This window comes from Papio anubis, chromosome 9 (genome assembly GCF_008728515.1).
Source record: "Papio anubis isolate 15944 chromosome 9, Panubis1.0, whole genome shotgun sequence".
Taxonomy (NCBI): domain Eukaryota; kingdom Metazoa; phylum Chordata; class Mammalia; order Primates; family Cercopithecidae; genus Papio; species Papio anubis.
Genome location: NC_044984.1, coordinates 118010519 through 118031333, shown reverse-complemented (window position 1 = coordinate 118031333; position 20815 = coordinate 118010519). Strand labels below are relative to the sequence as shown.

Sequence of the window (20815 nt, the reverse complement as noted above, 5' to 3'; positions counted from 1 at the left end):
TTGATGTGTTGTGTCAATACTGCAAGCTGACCCAGGCCGTCTAGGGGAAAACACTGTCCAGCTACATTTACACACTTAAGACCCAGGCAATCAGGACACCATTCATTCAACAGAAGGCATAAAAACTGTAATTCTCTTTCCCGGAATATGACTTAATGCCTCTGTTTTTCAGCTGTTCACCAAAAAAAAAAAAAAAAATACTGGGACTATTCTTAACACAGAAAAACCCCCAGCACATTAGCCACCTCTGCAGGGCATCAAAGGATAACTGAAGCCCAGGGCCAGGGACATTCAGGAGGTCAGATGCCTAAAGATACTAAGGAATGGTTTTGAAAATCAGAAGTCAAGAATACTTCAGTACCTTTATGATTAAAAATAACTAAAATAGCCTCAGAAAAAAGAGCTCATATATATATAATATGTACATAGGTCTATATATGGGACCCATGACAAATAAATACATCTATTATTTACACTCAAATAATTGTACATTTTCTTCTGTTAGACTACTTCAAGACTGGAATTGTTTTGTTGTTTTTAATGAGAGGGTCTGGCTGTGTTGCCCAGGCTGGTCTTGAACTCCTGGGCTCAAGTGATCCTCCTGCCTCAGCCTCCCAAAGTACTGGGATTACAGGCAGGAGCCACTGCACCCGGCCAAGACTGGAATGTTTTTAGTAAAATATTCCCAAGTGTGAAATCCTGCATTTCTCCCTCGTCTGAAAGGACAGCTTTCAGAGACATGATTCTTCTCAGATGTCTCCTGAAGTTTTGATTTCCATTAAAAGCAAACTGGAGCCATCCACCAAGTTAGGGAACAGCTATGCCCTTGTGGGTTCATCTGTGGCAATGGAATCAGCAGTCATCTTCCAAATCTGAGATCCCTAAATCCACTGTCTTGATTGTTCTTTTGCCAGTTGTCAACAAGCCCTTCTCAAATTCTTCTTCAGTTATTTTGCCTTTCTTAAGTTTTTTCAAGAGTCTTGTGTCATTGAGAAGTTCTTCCATGTCCTCATCTTCAATATCAGAACCCTAAGTACAGAAAAAACCAATAAACTACTAAATTTTTCAGCAATAGTGTTCTAGTGAAACCAGCAGTTTTAACTCAGGAACTATAAGCTCTCAGATTGGCTTCCGTAAATACAGCAAATTCCCCGCCCTAGTCACCAAGGTAACAGAAATCTGAGAGCCCCACACAATTCCTATTTAAAGAACGACTACAATAATATTTGTTCAAGATTCTAAGTTAATGTAAGTAAAACTAAACTTTACCTCTTCCCTTTTCCTTTTCTCATTCATTTTTTTCTTCTTTTCTTTTTTGGCCTTCTGCTTCGACCAAGCTTTATTTTTTATGAATTTTCTTCTCCCTTCATTTTCTGTTTTCTCTCTTCTTTGTTGCTCCAGGAGTTTCTGCCTCTGCTTTTCTCTAATTTTATCTTTAAATGGAATCGTGTCTGTATTAACGTCCACAGGCACAAAATCTGGAAACTGCTTTCCTCTCAATTCTGGCATCTTGGGCATCCTCAGCAGGGCAAAACCTTGAGCAAGGCTGGCAAAATCAAGATCTAATTCAATCAGAAGATCAGAGTTAGCACACTCAACAGGATTAGAACAGTCAGTAATGTCTTACAATATAATTTTTTTCTAACCAAAGGGTTTAATGAATTCATTTAAATTAGAATGAAAATTACTACATTTTTACAAAGATAAAAGGAATACTCAGCAGCCAGAGGCCAGTTTATTCTGTGTCTACTCAAAGCCTGGGAACACTTCCTTTTATGAGACAAAGCAATCTCATACTTGTAAGATCACCACATGGTTAAGATGGAGACATTATCACATGAAGAAGTCCAACTTACCCTTTAATCTGAAAATCAGGTTGCATTCATGCTTTGCATAAGCCTGGACATACGACACAAAAGCTTTCATGCCCTTTTCAAACACAGCTCTGTCGGCCAGGGCCATGGACTTGAGTTTTGGTAGAAGGTCCACTGTGTTTCTCTGGAGCTTCATCTCCTGCAGGGGGCACTACACACACACCACATTCTCACCTTCCCTGGTTGGCATCACATCCCCAGGGCTCCCCCATCACAGCCAAGAAAACCAAAAGCAAAACAATTCCTTTTCACCTTTTGAGGTCTGAAGCCCAATTCCAACCCAAATATTTCACATGCTCTAAAAAAGTATGTTAAATTTTTAAAAGAAAATTTAAAAATCAGATTTCACATGACAATCCTAATCTAGTAGCAAAGTATAGCAACACTGGGTCTCTATTCACAAGTCTCTATTCACCCTTGCCTGGATCCCAGCAGGGCCTGCTACCACACAGGAGGCTTGGTCACTCCATGACCGAGGTGCCTCCACAGCCTTAAAGCCTACCAGGGTGGCCGGGCACAGTGGCTCACGCCTGTAATCCCAGCACTTTGGGAGGCCAAGGTGGGCAGATCACCAGAGGTCGGGAGTTTAAGACCAGCCTGACCAACATGGAGAAACCCCGTCTCTACTAAAAATACAAAATTATCTGGGGTGGTGGCGCACGCCTGTAATCCCAGCTACTTGGGAGGCTGAGGCAGGAGAATCCATTGAACCTGGGAGGCAGAGGTTGCAGTGAGCCGAGATAGCGCCATTGCACTCCAGCCTGGGCAACAAGAGCGAAACTCCGTCTCAAAAAAATAAAGAAAAAAAAAGCCCACTACCACAGGGCCCCGCAGTGCCACCACCAGCCCAGCCCCAGTGAGTTTGCAATTTGTAATTTCATTTGCTGACCACATGCTGGAGAAGAACTTTTCCAGCTATCCCGTCACTAGGCATTCTATCTGAAAAAGGATGGCAGCTTACTTTTTGGTTAATTGCAAGGAAATTGATGTATGACTCTTCCATGGGCAGGAGGAACACCAGAGCACTGCCCCCGTGGCCAATGCGAGCTGTGCGACCGCAGCGATGCACGAAGGCACTGTGAGAACACAGGATGGAAATGGGTACCCAGGTGAGGACAGCTGAACAGAGTTCAGGCTCCAGCCACATGGCTGATGCAGCTAAAATGCTATGGGGAGCCTCTAGCCTCCACAGCTCAGTGTGGACTTGGCCACTTACTAGTGTGAGAAACAGAAGAACTGGCAATTAAACCAGCACTGCAGACAGATATGATTCTGTAATAAACATTTAATGTGAACTCTAAGTAAAACTTGTATCTTTCTCTCTGATCAGACAGGTGGGACATGGTCCCCAGTGGAAAATCTGGGAGACAATGAAAAATACAAAGAATAAAATGAAAATGACCAATAATCTCAGGAGTAATCATCAACACTTCGGGGTTTACAGGCCTCTTCCTATGCGTGGATGCATGTCTTAGAAATATATGCTGACTTTGGAGAAAGTAGTTGTAATTTTCACATGTGGTGTTATGTACTGCTTTTTTCCATTTAGACATTCTATTGTGTGTTTCTGCAAGAACTGAAAATAATTGAAAATACTTTTAATTGCTGCCAATACAATATCACTATTTCACCACAAATGGGTTATTCATCCATTTGCCTATTTTTGCCTCTTAAAACAATGGGTTTTTGTTTTGAGACAGAGTCTCACACTGTTGCCCAGGCTGGAGTGCAGTGGCACAATCCATTGCCACCTCTGCCTCCTGCACTCAAGCCATTCTCCTGCCTCAGCCTCTCAAGGAGCTGGGACTAAAGGCACATACGCCTAGTTAATCTGTATATATATTTTTTGTAGAGATGGGGTTTTGCCATGTTGCCCAGGCTAGTGAATTCCTGGGCTCAAGCGATTCACCCGCCTAGGCCTCCCAAAGTGCTGGAATTACAGGCGTGAGTCACCGCGCCCGGCCTCAAATAATATTTTGTTGTTGCTTTATGTTTTCTCTCATTGTCTGAAATTTCTATAACCTTGCTCTACATGGAGCAGGGCAAGGCCTCAAACCATTTCAAAACTGTTCTGGCAAGCACTATAGGAATGCACGGGGTCACTGCAGACCCAAGCACGCTGGAGGCTTGCTATAAAATAATGTTTCTTTTTTTTTTTTTTTTTTTTGAGACGGAGTCTCGCTCTGTTGCCCAGGCTGGAGTGCAGTGGCCGGATCTCAGCTCACTGCAAGCTCTGCCTCCCGGGTTTACGCCATTCTCCTGCCTCAGCCTCCCGAGTAGCTGGGACTACAGGCGCCCGCCACCTCGCCCGGCTAAGTTTTTGTATTTTTTAGTAGAGACGGGGTTTCACCGTGTCAGCCAGGATAGTCTCGATCTCCTGACCTCGTGATCCGCCCGTCTCGGCCTCCCAAAGTGCTGGGATTACAGGCTTGAGCCACCGTGCCCGGCAAAATAATGTTTCAATGACCATCATTATCTGTTTATCTTCTTCAGGATTCCTACTTCATTAGGCTAACTTCCTCAACAGAGAGTGGGTGGCAGCCTCGTACCATACCTTGCATTGCTGGGAGGGTCATACTGCAAAACCCAGTTGACTTCAGGAATATCAATTCCCCGGGCCATCACATCAGTGCACACTAAAATCCCACTAGAAAATGAGAAAACAGCATTCTGAGTAAGGAGGCCACCATCTTCGTCACCATCAAACAGCCTACTGATCTTGATGACAGTGACACACAGGTGCTGGAGCTTCTCACAGAAGCACATGCTTAAGGTAATATTTTGATTTTTTCTTCTTTCTACAAATCTCTAGGACTTCATAAATTCCAATAAAAATTGGAGGGAGGTGAGAGACAGCAAAGGGATTTTAAAAATTACAAGATTTCCATTTGAAAACCGAAACTGTATGGGTCTAATCCTTTGTAGCCATCTGAAAAACAACAGACACTTCATTCTGTAACTGAGGCCTCGCAGTCAGGTATATCGCTTTGCCCAAAAGAGGACTTTTAATATAGCCACATGTTCAATGATTAAGAAAAACAGAAAACTGTTATTTGTCAGCACAAACAGAAACAAGTTATGGTCATTGGAAGACACAAGTTCCCTGCTGTGTAGTCACAAGCCTGATAAGCAGACAGTGTTTTGTTTTGTTTTGTTTTGTTTTTTGAGATGGAGTCTCGCTCTGTCACCCAGGCTGGAGTGCAGTGGCCGGATCTCAGCTCACTGCAAGCTCCACCTCCTGTGTTCACGCCATTCTCCCGCCTCAGCCTTCTGAGTTGCTGGGACTACAGGTGCCCGCCACCATGCCTGGCTAATTTGTTTTTAGTAGACACGGGGTTTCACCATGTTAGCCAGGATGGTCTTGATCTCCTGACCTTGTGATCCACCCGCCTTGGCCTCCCAAAGTGCTGGGATTACAGGCATGAGCCACCGTGCCCACCCTTAAGCCACAGACAGTTTCTACACCAACAGGACAAATGGACAAATGGTTGCTGCTTGACAGTCATCACAACGCTTCCCTGGGCCAGGCACAGAGCAATCTGGGAGTGAAGACAATGCACAGGGCTCCTGTGTCACAGAGCCTGCCGTCTAGCACAGAAGTTCAGTAACTAGGGAAACGACATAGCAAAAGGCAAAGCGATTAGAACAGGGCAGTGGAGGCTCTGGGCATTTACAGAGATGTGATAACCAGGTTACAGAGAGAAGAGGGTTCTAGGCAGGAAAAACAACACAAGCGGACAGCACAGGCTACTGGAGAATGGGGTGTTTGGGGACCTGAAAGAGCAGTGTGGCAGGAAAGCTGTTACCTCCAATGAAGCTTACCCACCTTTGCAATTTGCGGAACTCCATGAAGATCTTATTGCGTTTATATTTCATCTTTCCATGAATGCACATAATCTTCACGCCCTTCACCAGCGCCTCCAGAGCCTTTCCATAGTATTCCACACAGGCACAGGTACTGCAAGAGGGACAGAGGGCTTAGAGTCATTGACCACCTTGGTCCTTCTACAACCGGGAGAGGGGAACTGTGAGCAATAGCTGCAGCAGACACAACCTAACTACAAGCCCTCCCTAGGGGAACGACGAGAATGGCAGTGGAAATCATCCACAACTGAGTTCTCAATCTGTAATCCTCTCAGCCAATGAAAGGCCAATCTTTTGACAAAATACCTTAAACATGAGTTAAAACCCCCAAGGACGTATTCTACTGTCTAAAGATGTTCTAACAGGAAATCTCCCTGACCCCGAAAAAGGAATTGAAGTGAAACAGTCATTCAGAACAAAAGCAATGACATCTTAGCCACAAATAGTCTTACAAGATTTAAAAACATTCCTGCTATTCCTTTAGGGAACTGCTGCTTCCCCAATTAGCAGGATTCCCAAGGGCTCAGCAAATAACCCAAGCTAGACCAATCAGATAGATCCCTTCTCCCAGATATTTGGGACTTGGAGCTGAGTCATCCAAGGACAAAAAGGAGGTTGGCAGAGTCATCCCAATAAAGATATGCCCTAAACAGATGGCCCATGAACTCCTGCCAGGGAGCCTCCTTCCCTGGGAGGTGGACACTCAGCATTCTCTCAATCTGTGAGTTCCTTACCCAGCACCCTTCTAATACAGCTCACCCTGGACCCTTTTCCTTAACTAGAAGCATTCCCCAGTGATTTCCCATCCTTTTGCAGATGAGGGAACTGAAACTTACCAGAAACACAGAGTAAGTGGCAGCACCAGAACCCAAGTCAAATGCTCCTCCCACTATACCAGACTACTGCATTCCAGTTTGGGCTAACTCTTGTCTACTTCAGTTCCTCCACCTATGCTGTGACCGCCACCAGACTGGTCCGTCTTTCCACCTTGAGTCACATAGTATGTAACGAAGTGGTGTTTCACACATTAAGCCTCATCACCCACAGATCTGGTGGGTTCTGAAATCAATTTAGTGGGTCTCGACCAGCATTTTTAAAAAATTAACAGCTGGAGTAGAACAGAATAGAAAACATCCCACCTAGCAGAGTGTGGTTTCGTGAAAACCTTTGTTTTATTGTCTTGTTTGGGTGTGTACCGAATTGTACTTCTTACTGTGGGTCATGGTCAATATTGCATTTTATTTGTAGGATAACACATGGAAAAGTAATATAAAATTTTTTTATGTACTGCTAAAGATCAACACATTTATCTCTGGAGAAAAGGGGAAAAGAACCAACCAGTCCAAAGAACATATGCATCTGTTCCTATGCTGCCTTCTGACCACAGGACAAAACCGCACTGTGGCGGACTCCATGGATGGCTGATAAACACTATTCCCAACCACTTCTTGCTTCGCTGGCCACTACCACAGAGCCAGAAAAGCTGTGCGCTCATTTTCTCTGCTGCTCTTGAAGTGAGGGGCCACCACATGACCCACTTTTGGCCCCTAAGATGAATTCACAGCTGAAGTCAGCTAGGGCAGAGGGGTTTCTGAGGAAGCTCTTTGTTTTACTGATTAAAAGGCATGGATATAGCTAATATTGCCATACGCCCCCTCTGCCTTTCCCCTCTTATCTTTCTTCAGTGCAGACATGACAGGGTATAATAGTGGTCATCCAGAATCCATGAGGTGACACACAGGAAGAGAAGATCAATCACATCAACATTGATCTTGACATGAATGACACATGAAACCCCTGTGAGAAACTGCCTCTGCCTTTGGACTTATTTTTACAGGACAAAAATAAAGCCAACCTAGTTCGAACCACGAAAGTTGGGTTTTCAGTTATTTGCAGCCAAAAGCATTCCCGAGAGAACCATGCTAGATGGAATCCAAAACCCAAAGGCCGCATGCACCTGCACATTCTGCCTGAATCCCTGACGCTCCTACCAGAGACCAGAGGAGTACCTGAAGAAGACCAGGTGTTTCTCCTGCTTATGATTGCGAAGAAAATGGACCAGCTGATTAAATTTCTCATCTGCCTTGCATACCTGCACAAGAAAAAGGGAAACTAATAAAAAACATATTTGGCAATAATAATCCCCATGGCTATTTTCCGTTTCAGCATTAAATTTTAAGGAATGTCATTTTCCCCACGGGTAGGACAGACTTTAGTCAGAATGTTAACTGGTCTACCTAGCTCAGAGTAAACATCGACATGTGCTGCTGCCTCTAAAAGTTAATTTGTATGTCACAAAATCATACAGCTCAGAGAAACATAGTCATCCAACAGGCAACAGTTCCCAACTCCCAATCCCAATATACAGGAGAGCTGGTACACCATCTCCAGAGTAGATTTTTATTTATGTATTTATTTTACCTTTTCTTTTCCTTTTTTTTTTAAGAGACAGACTCTCAATATGTTGCCCAGACTGGTCTCAAACTCCTGGCCTGGCCTCCAGTGATCCTCCCACCTCAGTTCTAAAGTGCTGGGATTACAGGCATGAGCCCCCTAACCCAGCCAAAGGATATATATATTTTTTTTAAATGCAGATTCTTGGGTACGACATACAGATTCTGATTCAGTAGGTCTGAGATTGAACCTAAGAATCCATATTATTTAAGAGTTCCCCCAGGAAATTCTGATGCCAAGTTCAGAAGTCACTGCTCTAAGATGAATAATGATTTCCAGAAAGCAATGTACATCATTATTTAAAAGGCTTCCATGGACTCAGAACCCACTGCTTTTTTTTCATAATGCAATCAAGTCCTCCATTCAAACTCCCAAATTAGAGACATTAAATTTACCTGAACGCATTCATCCTATTTTTACCAAAACCAAATGCCCAGTTTGGAATTTTTTCTCATGTACTCAGCCATCTCTAAATGCAAAACGAATGCAAAACAACAGAACGCAACAGTAGCCACAGTGGGTGTCCAAAGCTAACATTAGTACGAGTATCCCTCATCCAAGGTCCCTGGGACTTGAAGTGTTTTTTGGCTTTTGAATTCTTTCAGATTTTGGAATAGCTGCACTATACTTACCAGTTGAGCATCCCTAATCTGGAAATCCGAAATCTAAAATACTCCAACAAGCATTTCCTTTCCGCATCATGCTGGCATTCAAAAAACTCCAGATTCTGGAGCATTCTGGATTTTGAAATTTCAAGTTAGGAATGCTCAACCCATACTTACTGTGTACTAAGCACTATCATGAACATTTTTGCATGGATTAATTAATTAATCCTCCAGCAACCCTACGAAGCTGTATACTACTGTGGCCCCCATTTGACAAGTGAGGACCTCTAAGTTCACCGGTTAATTTAGTAGGGGCCAAAGCCAAGATATGCACCAGGCAGTCCTGCTCTAGCTGCTCTAGCGCCCATGCTCTCCACACTACCCTATGCAGAGTCCTTCCCTCTGCTTGGGAAGAGCTAGCCTCCTCCCTCACCCAGCCTGGACTGTCAGAAACATCAATGGCAACTACAGCTCCCACTTCTGATGAGCCTATCTGATCTCGACAACACTCTCCAGTTATACTAGGTGCAGTTTCTCATTTGGAAACTCATTCTACCTTTAATCTGCCTACAAATTGACACAAACAGGAGAGCAGCCTCGACAACCTCACAGTCTACAGCAATGGGAACACTCTGGTTTCAAGACCAGCCTCCTTCATTTTGAACAGCAGACATGTTCAGGAGCTAGGGAACCCCTCCAGGCCTAAAGAAAAATTTAACCTGAAAAAGCTTATTGCAAAAGAGAAAGAAAAGTCCCAGCCCCAGGCTGGTGGGACAATGTACCATCAGCAGTGGCACTGGCTTGTAGGTTCCTCCGTGCCCTGATGGTGCTGCCTCCCCTGCAGCCTGTGCTCTCTGCAGTTGTGCCTCGTGGCCCATCCCAGCAATGGGACGGAACAGAACAGGGGTGGGGAGTGGCCTCATTACTAAACAATCAAATTGCCAAAAGCCCATCTACTTCCTTGTGAAGAAACTACAGAAGCTAGCAGCCAGTATTTACTACTAGAAATTCAGCATATTTGGGCCGGGCACAACGGCTTATGCCTGTAATCCCAGCACTTTGGGAAGCTGAGGCAGGCAATCATGAAGTCAGGAGTTCAAGACCAGCTTGGCCAACGTGGTGAAACCCCACCTCTACTAAAGATACAAAAAGTTAGCCGGGCACGGTGGCACACGCCTGTAATCCCAGCTACTCGGGAGGCTGAGGCAGGAGAATTGCTTGAACCCGGGAGGCAGAGGTTGCAATGAGCCGAGATCGTGCCACTGCACTCCAGCCTGGGTGAGACACTGTCTCAAAACAAAAAACAAACAAACAAAAAGGCTGGGCGCAGTGGCTCACGCCTGTAATCCCAGCACTTTGGGAGGCCGAGGTCGGCAGGTCACCAGGTCAGGAGATCGAGACCATCCTGGCTAACAGGGTGAAACCCCATCTCTACTAAAAAAATACAAAAAATTAGCCGGGCATGGTGGCGGGTGCCTGTAGTTGCAGCTACTCAGGAGGCTGAGGCAGGAGAATGGTGTGAACCCGGAAGGCGGAGCTTGCAGTGAGCTGAGATCATGCCACTGCACTCCAGCCTGGGTGACAGAGTGAGACTCCGTCACAAAAAAAAAAAAAAAAAGAAATTCAGCATATCTGATGCAGGTCAAAAATACACAACATTTACAGAGTAGAACATTTATTTCCACCCCACAAAGTCTCCTCAGGAGTGAGTCTGTCATTTGATTTTCTGTGTTCCACCTGCACATCTAACTATGCCCTTCTCTGTGACACAGGCTGTTCTGACAGGCCCAGGAACTACAGAGTTTAATCATGCCTGCACCCAGCACACCCCAAGCATGTAAAATAGAAACATTTTGTCACTTGAGGGTAGGAGTTTCAGAGACACTGTCCTTAGAGACTGTGCTTAAAATACATTTATGCCCAATTTAACTAACTTACTCATTCATGAGCAGGAACACCCAGACCATTTCTCCTAGCTCTGTCCCCAAATGCATCTCATATGTGCTACAGGGTCTCATATATTTATTCTACCAGTACAATTTCCATAAAATGAGCACTGGTCATTATCACTAAGTAAGAAGCAAGCCCAGGCACTCACCATGTAGTAGTTTTCCAGGCGGGAGGGGGTCTTCTGGGCGCTGCTGGCTGCCACGCCTTTCTCCTTCACGGAGACCCGGACAGGGTTCCGGAGGCCCGCTCTCACCAAGTTCTCCACTTCCTGCGTCTGAGTGGCTGAGAAAAGGCCTGTTCTCCTCTGCTTTGGCAAAAACTCCAGGATGGTGTTGATGCTGATAAAAAGAGGGCTCACACTTAACCGCTCACTTGCCAGCATAATCAACACACAGTGCTTCACGATACCAAACAGGTATTCAGAAAGACTGAAAGTGAAGCCATCAAAATATTTATAGCACATACACTGGGAGGTGAGATTATGGGTGATTCTTTGTTTCTTCTTTATACTTTCATTTTTCCAAGGTTCCTCAAATTTTAGCATATAATTATACAATTATAATGATATGTGAATTACATCCCATTAAACTGTTTATTAAAAAACAACAAAACTGCCAGGTGTGATGGCTCATGCCCGTAATCCCAGCACTTCGGGAGGCTGGGATGGGAGGATCTCTTGAGCCCAGGAATTTGAGACCAACCTGGGCAACATAAGGGGATCTTGTCTCTGCAAAAATTTAAAAAAAAAAAAAAAGGCGTGATGGCATGTGCCTGTAGTCCCAGATACTCAGGAGGCTGAGGTGGGAGGCTCACTTAAGCCCAGGAAGTAAAGGTCGCAATGACCCAAAATCATGCCACCGCATTCTAGCCCGGATGACAGAGTGAAACCCTGTCTCAAAAAAAAAAAAAAAAAAACTTGAAGGAAAGTGCATTTTAAGATCAAAGATAGAACGGGAATAAAAATCACGTGGTAGAATTTGAAAGCTCAAACTACTTAATGATTTGAAATTAAAATGTGGTTAATAAAAATACTTAGGCCAGGTATGGTGGCTGGCGCTTGTAATCCTAGCACTTTGGGAAGCCTAGGTGGGAGGATCATTTAAGCCCAGGAGTTTGAGAACAGCCTGGGCAACATGGCAAAACCCCAGCTGCAAAAAATAAAAAAAACAGGCATGGTGGTGTGCGCCTGTAGCCCCAGCTACTCAGAAGGCTGATGCAGGAGGATCACCTGAGCCCAAGAGGTTGAGGCTGCAGTGAACATAATCACGCCACTGCACTCTGGCCTCGGTTACAGCACAAGACCCTGTCTCTAAAAAATAAATTAATTAAAAATAAATTAAAATGAAAATAAAAAATAAAAATACCTAGTCATAAAGTGGTAAACTCCATTTTGCTTTCCTTTTGTATTAGTATCATCCACCCACTCAAGCCAGTGAAGTCCAAAGTCCAGTACCTTGCCTCAAACCCCATGTCCAGAAGTCTGTCTGCCTCATCCAACACCAGGACATCCAGGGATCGCACACAGCTGGCCAGATCCAAGCCTTCCGCCTTCCTTCGGAACATGTCCTCCAAGCGGCCTGGAGTGGCCACAATGATGTTCCCACTTTGGAAAGAAAGTTAACATTTACCAAGCTCTCTGGATCTTGGGAATGTGGTTAATGATTACCAAAATACCAAGCTTCATATCCCTCCAAAGTCATTTAAGCCCTAGTGAAGAGAACGAAGAGCATGAGAGTGGAAAAGAGTGCTGTAGGGTAGAAAATGTGAGCACTGCCGCGAAACAGGATCTGGGTTCTGGGCTATGACCCAGGCAAGGTTGGCAAACTCCAGCTCCCAGACCAAACCTGGGCTGCTGCCTGTCCTTGCCAAGTATTTTATTGGCAGACAACCACGCCCATTTATTCACATGTTGCCTATCGCTGCCTCCACACTGCAACAGCAGTTGAGTAACTGCGACGGAGACCATATGGTTCACAAAGCCGAAAACAGTTACCATCTGCTCATTTACAAAAAAAGCTTCCCAACCTCTGACCTACGCAAGTTAACTCAACCATTGTAAGCCCCAGGTAGCTCACATGTAAAATGGGAATGTTGACAGAATTAGAGAACCCTACGTAAAGATCACAAACTGGCAGACTCAGGGCCGGATGTGGCTCCCTCAGACTGGCTCACCTACAAGATGTGTTTTTCAAACGTGGATTACACGCCAACAGTTAAAAAATCAGGAGATTACACACACAAATCTGGAATTCCATCTTCTTTTTAAAAAATTCAAAACCTGGCACGACTGAGCCCAGTCCCGCCAGGCAGCTACCAGCTGGAGCTGAGTATTCCAGGCAGCTACTGGCCAGTTCCTCACCATCCCCCAGTCCCGCATTCATCTATCCTGACCACTCATTTATCCTCACGTCGTTCTCTTGACCTCTGTAGGAACCTGAGTTAAGTACTAATCAGGCCCTCATGGGAAGGAGCTAGCAAAGCGCCATAGGAAGCTGGCCTGGAGAAAACACCTTTTTGCAGGGGGAGGAGGCTGCTGAAAGGGGGACCCACAGTTAGGCTGAGATCACATATCAATTCTTAGGTTCAGTGCCAAGAGCAGCAAATAAATGAGCAGACATGAGCAAACTCACCCTTGTTGCTTAAACCTCTCAACATCTTCTCCAGGATTCCTGCCTCCAATCCAAAGAATCTGGCTAGAACAAGAAAACAGTCTTTAAGTTCGGCAAAACAACAGCCCGTGGCTAACAGGGACACTGCATCCAATTCACCTGAACTGGGGGAAGTGCTTCGTGAAATGCGACAGGACCTCGTCTATCTGAACGGCCAGCTCTCGGGTGGGGGTGATGATTATGGCTCCGACCTGCCCACATGGAAGGAAGGGACACAGTCAGCAGCGCAAGGGCCTCCTGGAGAGGAACTCATAGGCCCTCCGCCCTCCACCACACAGAGAACTTCCAGAGAAACCGCAGTTACTGGGCGTTCTCAGCAGCATCCCTGAGCACATATCAACTACTTTGAATTACGGTTACTTGTCATCATACACTGCAGTTATGCTCTTTAAAGTCACTAACACTAAGAACACTGAATTAGTGAACGCTGAACCACTGCTCACAGGGGAAACACAGGGTTAGGTTCCTGCCAGTCTCTGGACATGACATTTTTGTCAACCAATCAATACATAACTCTATTTTATGTCTGTTTGTGCTTAAAAGACTCTATTTAATATATACTGTTGATTCATTCCTATTGAACTCGTGGCCAACAGCACATTAACTCATGCCTGAGCTTGTGCTTCTCTAGTGCGGGGATTCTCTCTGCACGTCATAACCTTCTTGCGCCCAGCAACACTAGACTGCACTACACCACGGAGCCATTTCCAAAACCAAAATCACCAACATAAAGCAACAAATGTGCAAAATGGCTGGGAACACTGGCTCACACCTGTAATCCCAGCACTTTGGGAGGCCGAGGCGGAAAGATCACTTGAGCCCAGAAGTTTGAGACCAGCCTGGGTAACATGTCAAAACCCCTTCTCCTCAAAAAATACAAAAAATTATCCAGATGTGGTGGTCCACACCTGTAGTCCCATCTACTTGGGAGGCTGAGGCAGGAGGATAGCTTGAGCCTGGGAGGTGGAGGTTGCAGTGAACTGAGATCACACCACTGCACTCCAGCCTGGGTGACAGAGCAAGACCCTGTCTCAGGTAAAAAAGGAAAAAAAAAAGGTGAAAAACATAGCACTAAATAGATGACGAAAAGGACACTGTTTACACCTGAGCAGTAAAACAAAAGGCAGCTCTGCCCATGCCCATGACCACAGAAGCACCGAGGATCCACTGGGGTGTTGTAAGTTTCAACGAGCAGACAAATTAACAAATATAGAATCCACAAATAATGAGGATTGTCTTTTTTTTCTTCAAGTTTCTTTCATTCATTCATTCATTCATTCATTATTGCTAGAGATAAAGTCTCACTGTGTTGCCCAGGCTGGTCTCAAACTCCTGGACTCCAGTTATCCTCCAGACTCGGCCTCCCAAAGTGCTGGGATTACAGGTGTGAGCCATGGCTTCTGATCTATTTTTTCAAGTTTGTAGCCAGCTTCTTAATCCAATGTGAACTCTGATGACGAGGTGAAAATAAATCACTTTCACTGTCCTCACCTGACTCTTCTTTAACTTCTCTTCTCTTCTCAGAAGAATTTCCAGGATGGGGATGACAAAAGCGAGTGTTTTGCCACTACCTGTGACCTGCAAACAGAGAGTTTTGGTTTCCTTTTCTTCCTCAGAGTTCATGTGAGGGAAAACACAAGGACAGGCTGCACATACCCGAGGCACTCACCGCTTCTGCAGCGACATCTTTGTTTCGCATGAACAGAGGGATGGTTGCAGACTAAAGGGAGAGATTGCAAAGCACCGGTTAAAGGATGTCATCACTTCACAGGTAAGAACCGAAGCCCTAGGAACATAATGGGCGGCTAAGGCCACAGTGGACCCCACCACAAAAGGGGCTCTGAGTAACCAAGTCACTATAGAGAAGTTGAATCAAACGTGGCAACTGTGTCTACATGGACGACGTGTGGGGACAGTGAGCTGAGCTGGGAGGTGGGAGTCCTGAATTCTATTCCTGTCTCTCCAACTTCCCTCTCTGAACCAGGAAGGGGTTGAAGACATTGGGTTTTAGGGTCCCTTCCAGCTCTAATATCACAGAATCAAGATTCAAATAAACCTTCTCATTTTAAGCACTGTAGAGGTCTCCAGACTTTACAAGAAACCTGGTTTTAGCATCAAAAAAGCTAAACCTCAATTAGATTTAGGCCTTGGCCTCGCGGCTGCTCCCTCCACGGTTCAGCCCTGGTCCCCAGGGCCTGAGCTCACTTAAATCACAGCAGATGTAATATTATTCCAACTGCCTCTGCACAGTGATTTCTATCCTCCCTATCAACCCCCGAGGGAACATTCGCAATGTAAGGAGACATTTTTGGTTGTCCAAACCCAGGGTGGGCAAGGCATGGTGGCTCACATCTATAATTACAGCACTTTGGGAGGCCCTTAACTCCCTTAAGGCCAGGAGTTCCAGACCAGCCTTGGCAACACAGGGAGACTCTATCTCTACAAAGAAAATTTTTTAAATTATGTGGGTGTGGTGGTGCATGCCTGTGGTCCCAGCTACTCAGGAGGCTAAGGTAGGAGGATCACCTAGGCCCAGGGAGGTCGAGGCTGCAGTGAGTTGTGACTGTGCCACCACACTCCAGCCTGGATAACAGAGCAAGACCCTGCCTCAAAAAAATAAGTAACTAAATAAATTACAGCCAGAGTTGGGAGGTGATGTCCTCTGGTGGACAGATTCCAGTGATGCTGTTAAACATCCTACAATGCCCAGGACAGCCCACAACAAAAAATTTTCCAGCACAAAATGTCAATAGTGCCGAGAGTGAGGACGCTGCTCCAGGCCACTGCTGTCCAATAGAAATAAAATGTGAACCACATAAACAATGTTAAATTTTCTAGTAGCCATAGTAAGAAAAGTAAAAAGAAATAGGTGAAATAAATTTTAATATTTTATTTAACCCAATATATCAAAAATATTGTCCCTTCACATTTAATTAATATGTAAAAATCAACATTTTCCATTCTTTTTTCATACTAGGTCTTCAAAATATACTGTGTTATTTGATACTCAGAGTATACTTTGATTTGGACAAAGTGTATTTCAAGCACTCTATAGCCGTGTCTGGTGACTGTGTAGTGGATGACAGGTCTAGACAATGAGCTCTGAGGCTCTGAGGATCTGAGGCCAGGTTCCCTAGGCAGGGAACACAGCACTCCCAGTTTCCATCTCCAGCCCTGTCTGCTGGAAATAGATTCTCCACATTCCCAGGAATCTTATGGGCATCTCAAACTCAAGGCTTCATTTATTTTCAAAAATTTTTTGCTATTACAGGGCCTCCCTATGTTGCCCAGGCTGGTCTTGAACTCCTGGTCTCAAGTGATCCTCCCACCTTAGTCTCCAAAAGTGCTAGGATTACAGGCATGAGCCACCGTGCCCGGCCATTATTTATTTTAATTTCAGAGATGGGGGTCTCACTATGTTGCCCAGGCTGGTCTTGAACTCTTGGGCTCAAGGGATCCTCCCACCTCGGCCCTCCAAGTAAATGGTACTACAGGCGGGTGCCACTGTACCCAGCTCAATGTTTAAAAACAGGACTCTTGTGGCCAGGCACGGTGGCTCACACCTGTAATCCCAGCACTTTGGGAGGCCAAGGCGGGCATATCACCTGAGATCAGGAGTTTGAGACCAACCTGGCCAACATGGCAAAACCCTATCTCTACTAAAAACACAAAAATTAGCCAGGCGTGGTGATGCATGCCTGTAATCCCAGCTACTCGGAAGGCTAAAATGGAAGAATCATTTGAACACGGGAGGCAGAAGTTGCAGTGAGCTGAGATCATGCCATTGCACTCCAACCTGGGCAACAGAGCAAGATTCTGTCTCAAAAACATTTAAAAAAAAAAAAAAAAAACAAACCACCCACACACACAAAGAAAAAAAAACAAGAACTTTTGACTTTCCTTCTGAAACCTGCGACACCCTCCAGCCATTCTCGGGAAATGGTAACACCATTCACTCAGCTACTAAGAATAAAAATCGGTGGGGTGCGGTGGTTCAGCCTGTAATCCCAGCACTTTGGGAGGCTGAGGCAGGTGGACCACGAGGTCAGGAGTTCAAGACCAACCTGGCCAAGATGGTGAAACTCCATATCTACTAAAAATACAAAAAATTAGCCGGGCGTGGTGGCAGGCGCCTGTAATCTCAGCTACTGAGAAGGTTCAGGCAGAGAACTGCTTGAACCCGGGAGGTGGGAGACTGCAGTCAGCCGAGATCGCGCCACTGCACTCCAGCCTGGGCAACAGAGTGAGACTCGATCTCAAAATAAAAAAAAAAAAGAATAAAAACTTCAGCTCCCTCTAGAGCCTTTTCTTTCCTAACCTCCACTTCCGGTCCCTTAGCAACCTTAAAGTTATTCCAAATGTGACTTCTCAATATCCACTGGTTCCACCCTACTCCAAGCCACCATCATCTCTTACCTGACAATGGCCTCCTAAGCGACCTGCCTGCTCTTATGCCTCTTTTTTTTTTCTTTTTTTTTTTTTTTTTTGAGACGGAGTCTCGCTCTGTCACCCAGGCTGGAGTGCAGTGGCCGGATCTCTGCTCACTGCAAGCTCCGCCTCCCGGGTTTACGCCATTCTCCTGGCTCAGCCTCCCGAGTAGCTGGGACTACAGGCGCTCGCCACCTCGCCCGGCTAGTTTTTTGAACTTTTTAGTAGAGACGGGGTTTCACCGTGTTAGCCAGGATGGTCTCGATCTCCTGACCTTGTGATCCGCCCGTCTCGGCCTCCCAAAGTGCTAGGATTACAGGCTTGAGCCACCGCGCCCGGCCTCTTATGCCTCTTATGTCTCTTATGCCTGAAAAGGCCACTCTCTAAAGAGAAATCACAGCCCTTCCTTTCCTAAACATCTTCCCAGATAAGATGGCTTCCCACTACATTTAGAATGAAATCCAAGCTTCTACAAGACCCTACACAATCCATTTCTTGCACTACTCTTGATGTTCAGTCACAAAGGCCTCCTTTCTGCTGCTCAAACCATTTGCAGCCTGCCCCAGGGCATTTATGTGCACTGGTATTTCTCTCCGCTGGAATAATCTCCCCCTCGTCACCCGAGAGCCAGCTCCTTCTCAATCACTGAGGTCTCAGCTCAATGACACCTCCTCAGAGAGGCCTTCCTTAGCACCCTGTCTCACCTCCTCTCCAGTCCTCGAGTGACACTATCACAACAGTCTTAGTTCCTTCATAACATTTACTAGCAGCTGAAATTATCCTTTCTCTAGCTCCTGCGCTAGAAAGTAAGGCTATAGATGCCAATACTGCAAACTCCCCAGAGCCGAGAAGAGTTCCTGGCACATAGTAGGTCCTCAAGAAATACTTCTTGAAAAGATGCATAACAACAGGTAACCCTCACTGAGCTCCTATAGTGTGCCGACTGGTTTATTTAGTACCCACAGCAACCCCATAAGGAGGGTGTTATTTTTTCATCATTTCACAGAGAAGGAAAATGAAGCACGTTGAGGTTAAGCCATTTGCCCGAGGTCTCACAGCTACAGGGGGCAGGGCTAGGATGAGAACCAGGCTCGAGACCCCAGCACCCGAGGGCAGGGTGGGTCGCGGCCCCTCTGCCGGCTCGCTGGCCGAGCAGCTCCGCATCCCGCCAGTCTGGGCAGCCTGGAGACGAGGCAAGAGCCCCAGCTGGAGGGATGAGCGCCCAGGGCTCGGGTCTGTCCGATCACCTCCGCTGTGTCCGAAGCAGCGGGTGCCTGCCCCCCTCCCAGCCTCACTCCCCCCAGGAACCGATACCTGCACCGGCGTCATGTACGGGAAACCCAGCTCCCGCAGCGCGCCCAGCACCCGCGGGTGCAGTGACACTGGCAGAGACTCCCAGGAGCCCTCCGTCACATGCTCCATGGCGCTCTCCTTTGCCGCCTGGTCGCCGCTGCTCGAAGGCGCCCTGTGCACCCCCAACGAGCACTTCCGCTTCCGGAAGCTCCGGCGGCCGGCCGGGAACTTTGCTGCAGCAGCAGAGTTCCGGAGCGCTGCGAAGGCTCCAACGCCGCGGGAGCGAGGAAAGGCGCCCGCGGGACGGTGGAGGCAGGCGGCGGGGCAGACTCGGGGAGTTACACCCGCCCCGCACCCCTGGGCTCCGGGCGCCTCTCAGCACCGGGCAAGGGTTTTGGCGGGAGGGAGTCTGGCCCGGCTCTCCCACTTTCTTTGTCCCTCGGAGGCAGGTGGCAGCACAGGACCGCGTCCAGGCCGAAGGACCGCGGGGCTGGCTGCCGTGGGCAGAGAAACGTGTCGGGGCCCCGGGTTAGCAGCCCCGCAAAACAGGCACCCGCTGATGGCGGGGGTCCGATGGCCGGTACATCCTGAATGTTGGTTTACTTTCCCGGAAGTTAGGGTCAGAGTCCTAAGTAAGAACACTGTCCTATTCCACTGTTCACAGTTGGCCTGGGCCATTCATGTCCACATACACCTTCACTCAGCAAGCTTTTATTGACCACTCATTACGTGCCCTCTATGAGGGCCTATCTCCTCCAGCTATGTGCATGACTTGCTCCTGTTGAGGCTCTGAAAACCAAACCCCAAAATTAAGACCCCAGAGGCAGCCTCAGAAGCAAGTTTCTCTCTGACCTTCTGCCCCGTCTCTGATCTCTGATTCTGTGAGGCTGGCCATAGAAACTCAAGAATCCCTCTTGCCCGTCATGATGGAGCATAGAAACGGGAACCCTTTTTCTCCAAAGTCAGCCATAAAACCTAAAAATATTACTCTAACTCTCTCTCTCCACCTTTCTGTGAAAAAACTGGCCATAAAGAAATTATCGGCCGGACATGGTGGCTCACGCCTGTAATCCCAGCACTTTGGGAGGCCAAGGCGGGCAGATCACGAGGTGAGGAGTTCGAGACCAGCCTGGCCAATATGGTGAAACCCCGTCTCTACTAAAAATACAAAAATTAGCCGGGCGTGGTGGCGCATACCTGTAAGTCCCAGCTACTCGGGAGCCTGAAGCAGAAGAAGAATCGCTTGAACCAGGGAGGTGGAGGTTGCGCCACTGCACTCCAGCCTGGGCGACAGAGTGAGACTCAGTCTCAAAAAAAAGAAAAGAAAAGAAAAAAAGAAATTACCTGGGCTGGGCGCGTGGCTCACGCCTGTAATCCCAGCAGTTTGGGAGTCCGAGGCAGGTAGATCACCTAAGGTCAGGAGTTTAAGACCAGCCTGGCCAAAGTGGTGAAATCCCGTCTCTATTAAAAATACAAAAAAATTATGGCCGGGCGCGGTGGCTCAAGCCTGTAATCCCAGCACTTTGGGAGGCCGAGACGGGCGGATCACAAGGTCAGGAGATCGAGACCATCCTGGCTAACACGGTGAAACCCTGTCTCTACTAAAAAATACAAAAAATTAGCCGGGCGAGGTGGCGGGCGCCTGTAGTCCCAGCTACTCGGGAGGCTGAGGCAGGAG

The 20815-nt window shown here is 46.7% G+C and overlaps 1 protein-coding gene and 1 non-coding gene across 4 annotated transcripts; both read right to left on the bottom strand.

Moving 5' to 3' along the window:
* Positions 1 to 397: 397 nt before the first annotated feature.
* On the bottom strand, positions 398 to 20171 carry DDX55 (DEAD-box helicase 55). Of its 3 annotated transcripts, none has more exons than XM_021923123.2 (14): positions 19159 to 20171; positions 15086 to 15136; positions 14908 to 14994; positions 13516 to 13607; positions 13378 to 13440; positions 12201 to 12350; positions 10896 to 11085; positions 7748 to 7830; positions 5701 to 5832; positions 4429 to 4521; positions 2836 to 2950; positions 1857 to 2025; positions 1270 to 1562; positions 398 to 1029 (listed from the first exon to the last, which is right to left on the bottom strand). In XM_021923123.2, exons 1-14 carry the CDS (start codon positions 19264 to 19266, stop codon positions 853 to 855), a joined length of 1803 nt encoding a protein of 600 aa, XP_021778815.1. In that variant the 5' UTR covers positions 19267 to 20171; the 3' UTR covers positions 398 to 852. The 3 variants fall into 3 exon arrangements, 2 of the variants coding, with proteins under 2 accessions (XP_021778815.1, XP_021778816.1); XR_002515907.2 differs by having other exon boundaries at positions 962 to 1029; positions 1270 to 1546; positions 19159 to 20168; XM_021923124.2 differs by lacking the exons at positions 14908 to 14994; positions 15086 to 15136; positions 19159 to 20171 and adding an exon at positions 14722 to 14901 and having other exon boundaries at positions 500 to 1029.
* LOC116269055 lies at positions 3875 to 4007 on the bottom strand. The gene has a single exon (XR_004176375.1). It is a non-coding gene; the product is annotated as a small nucleolar RNA SNORA9 (small nucleolar RNA).
* Positions 20172 to 20815: the final 644 nt, after the last annotated feature.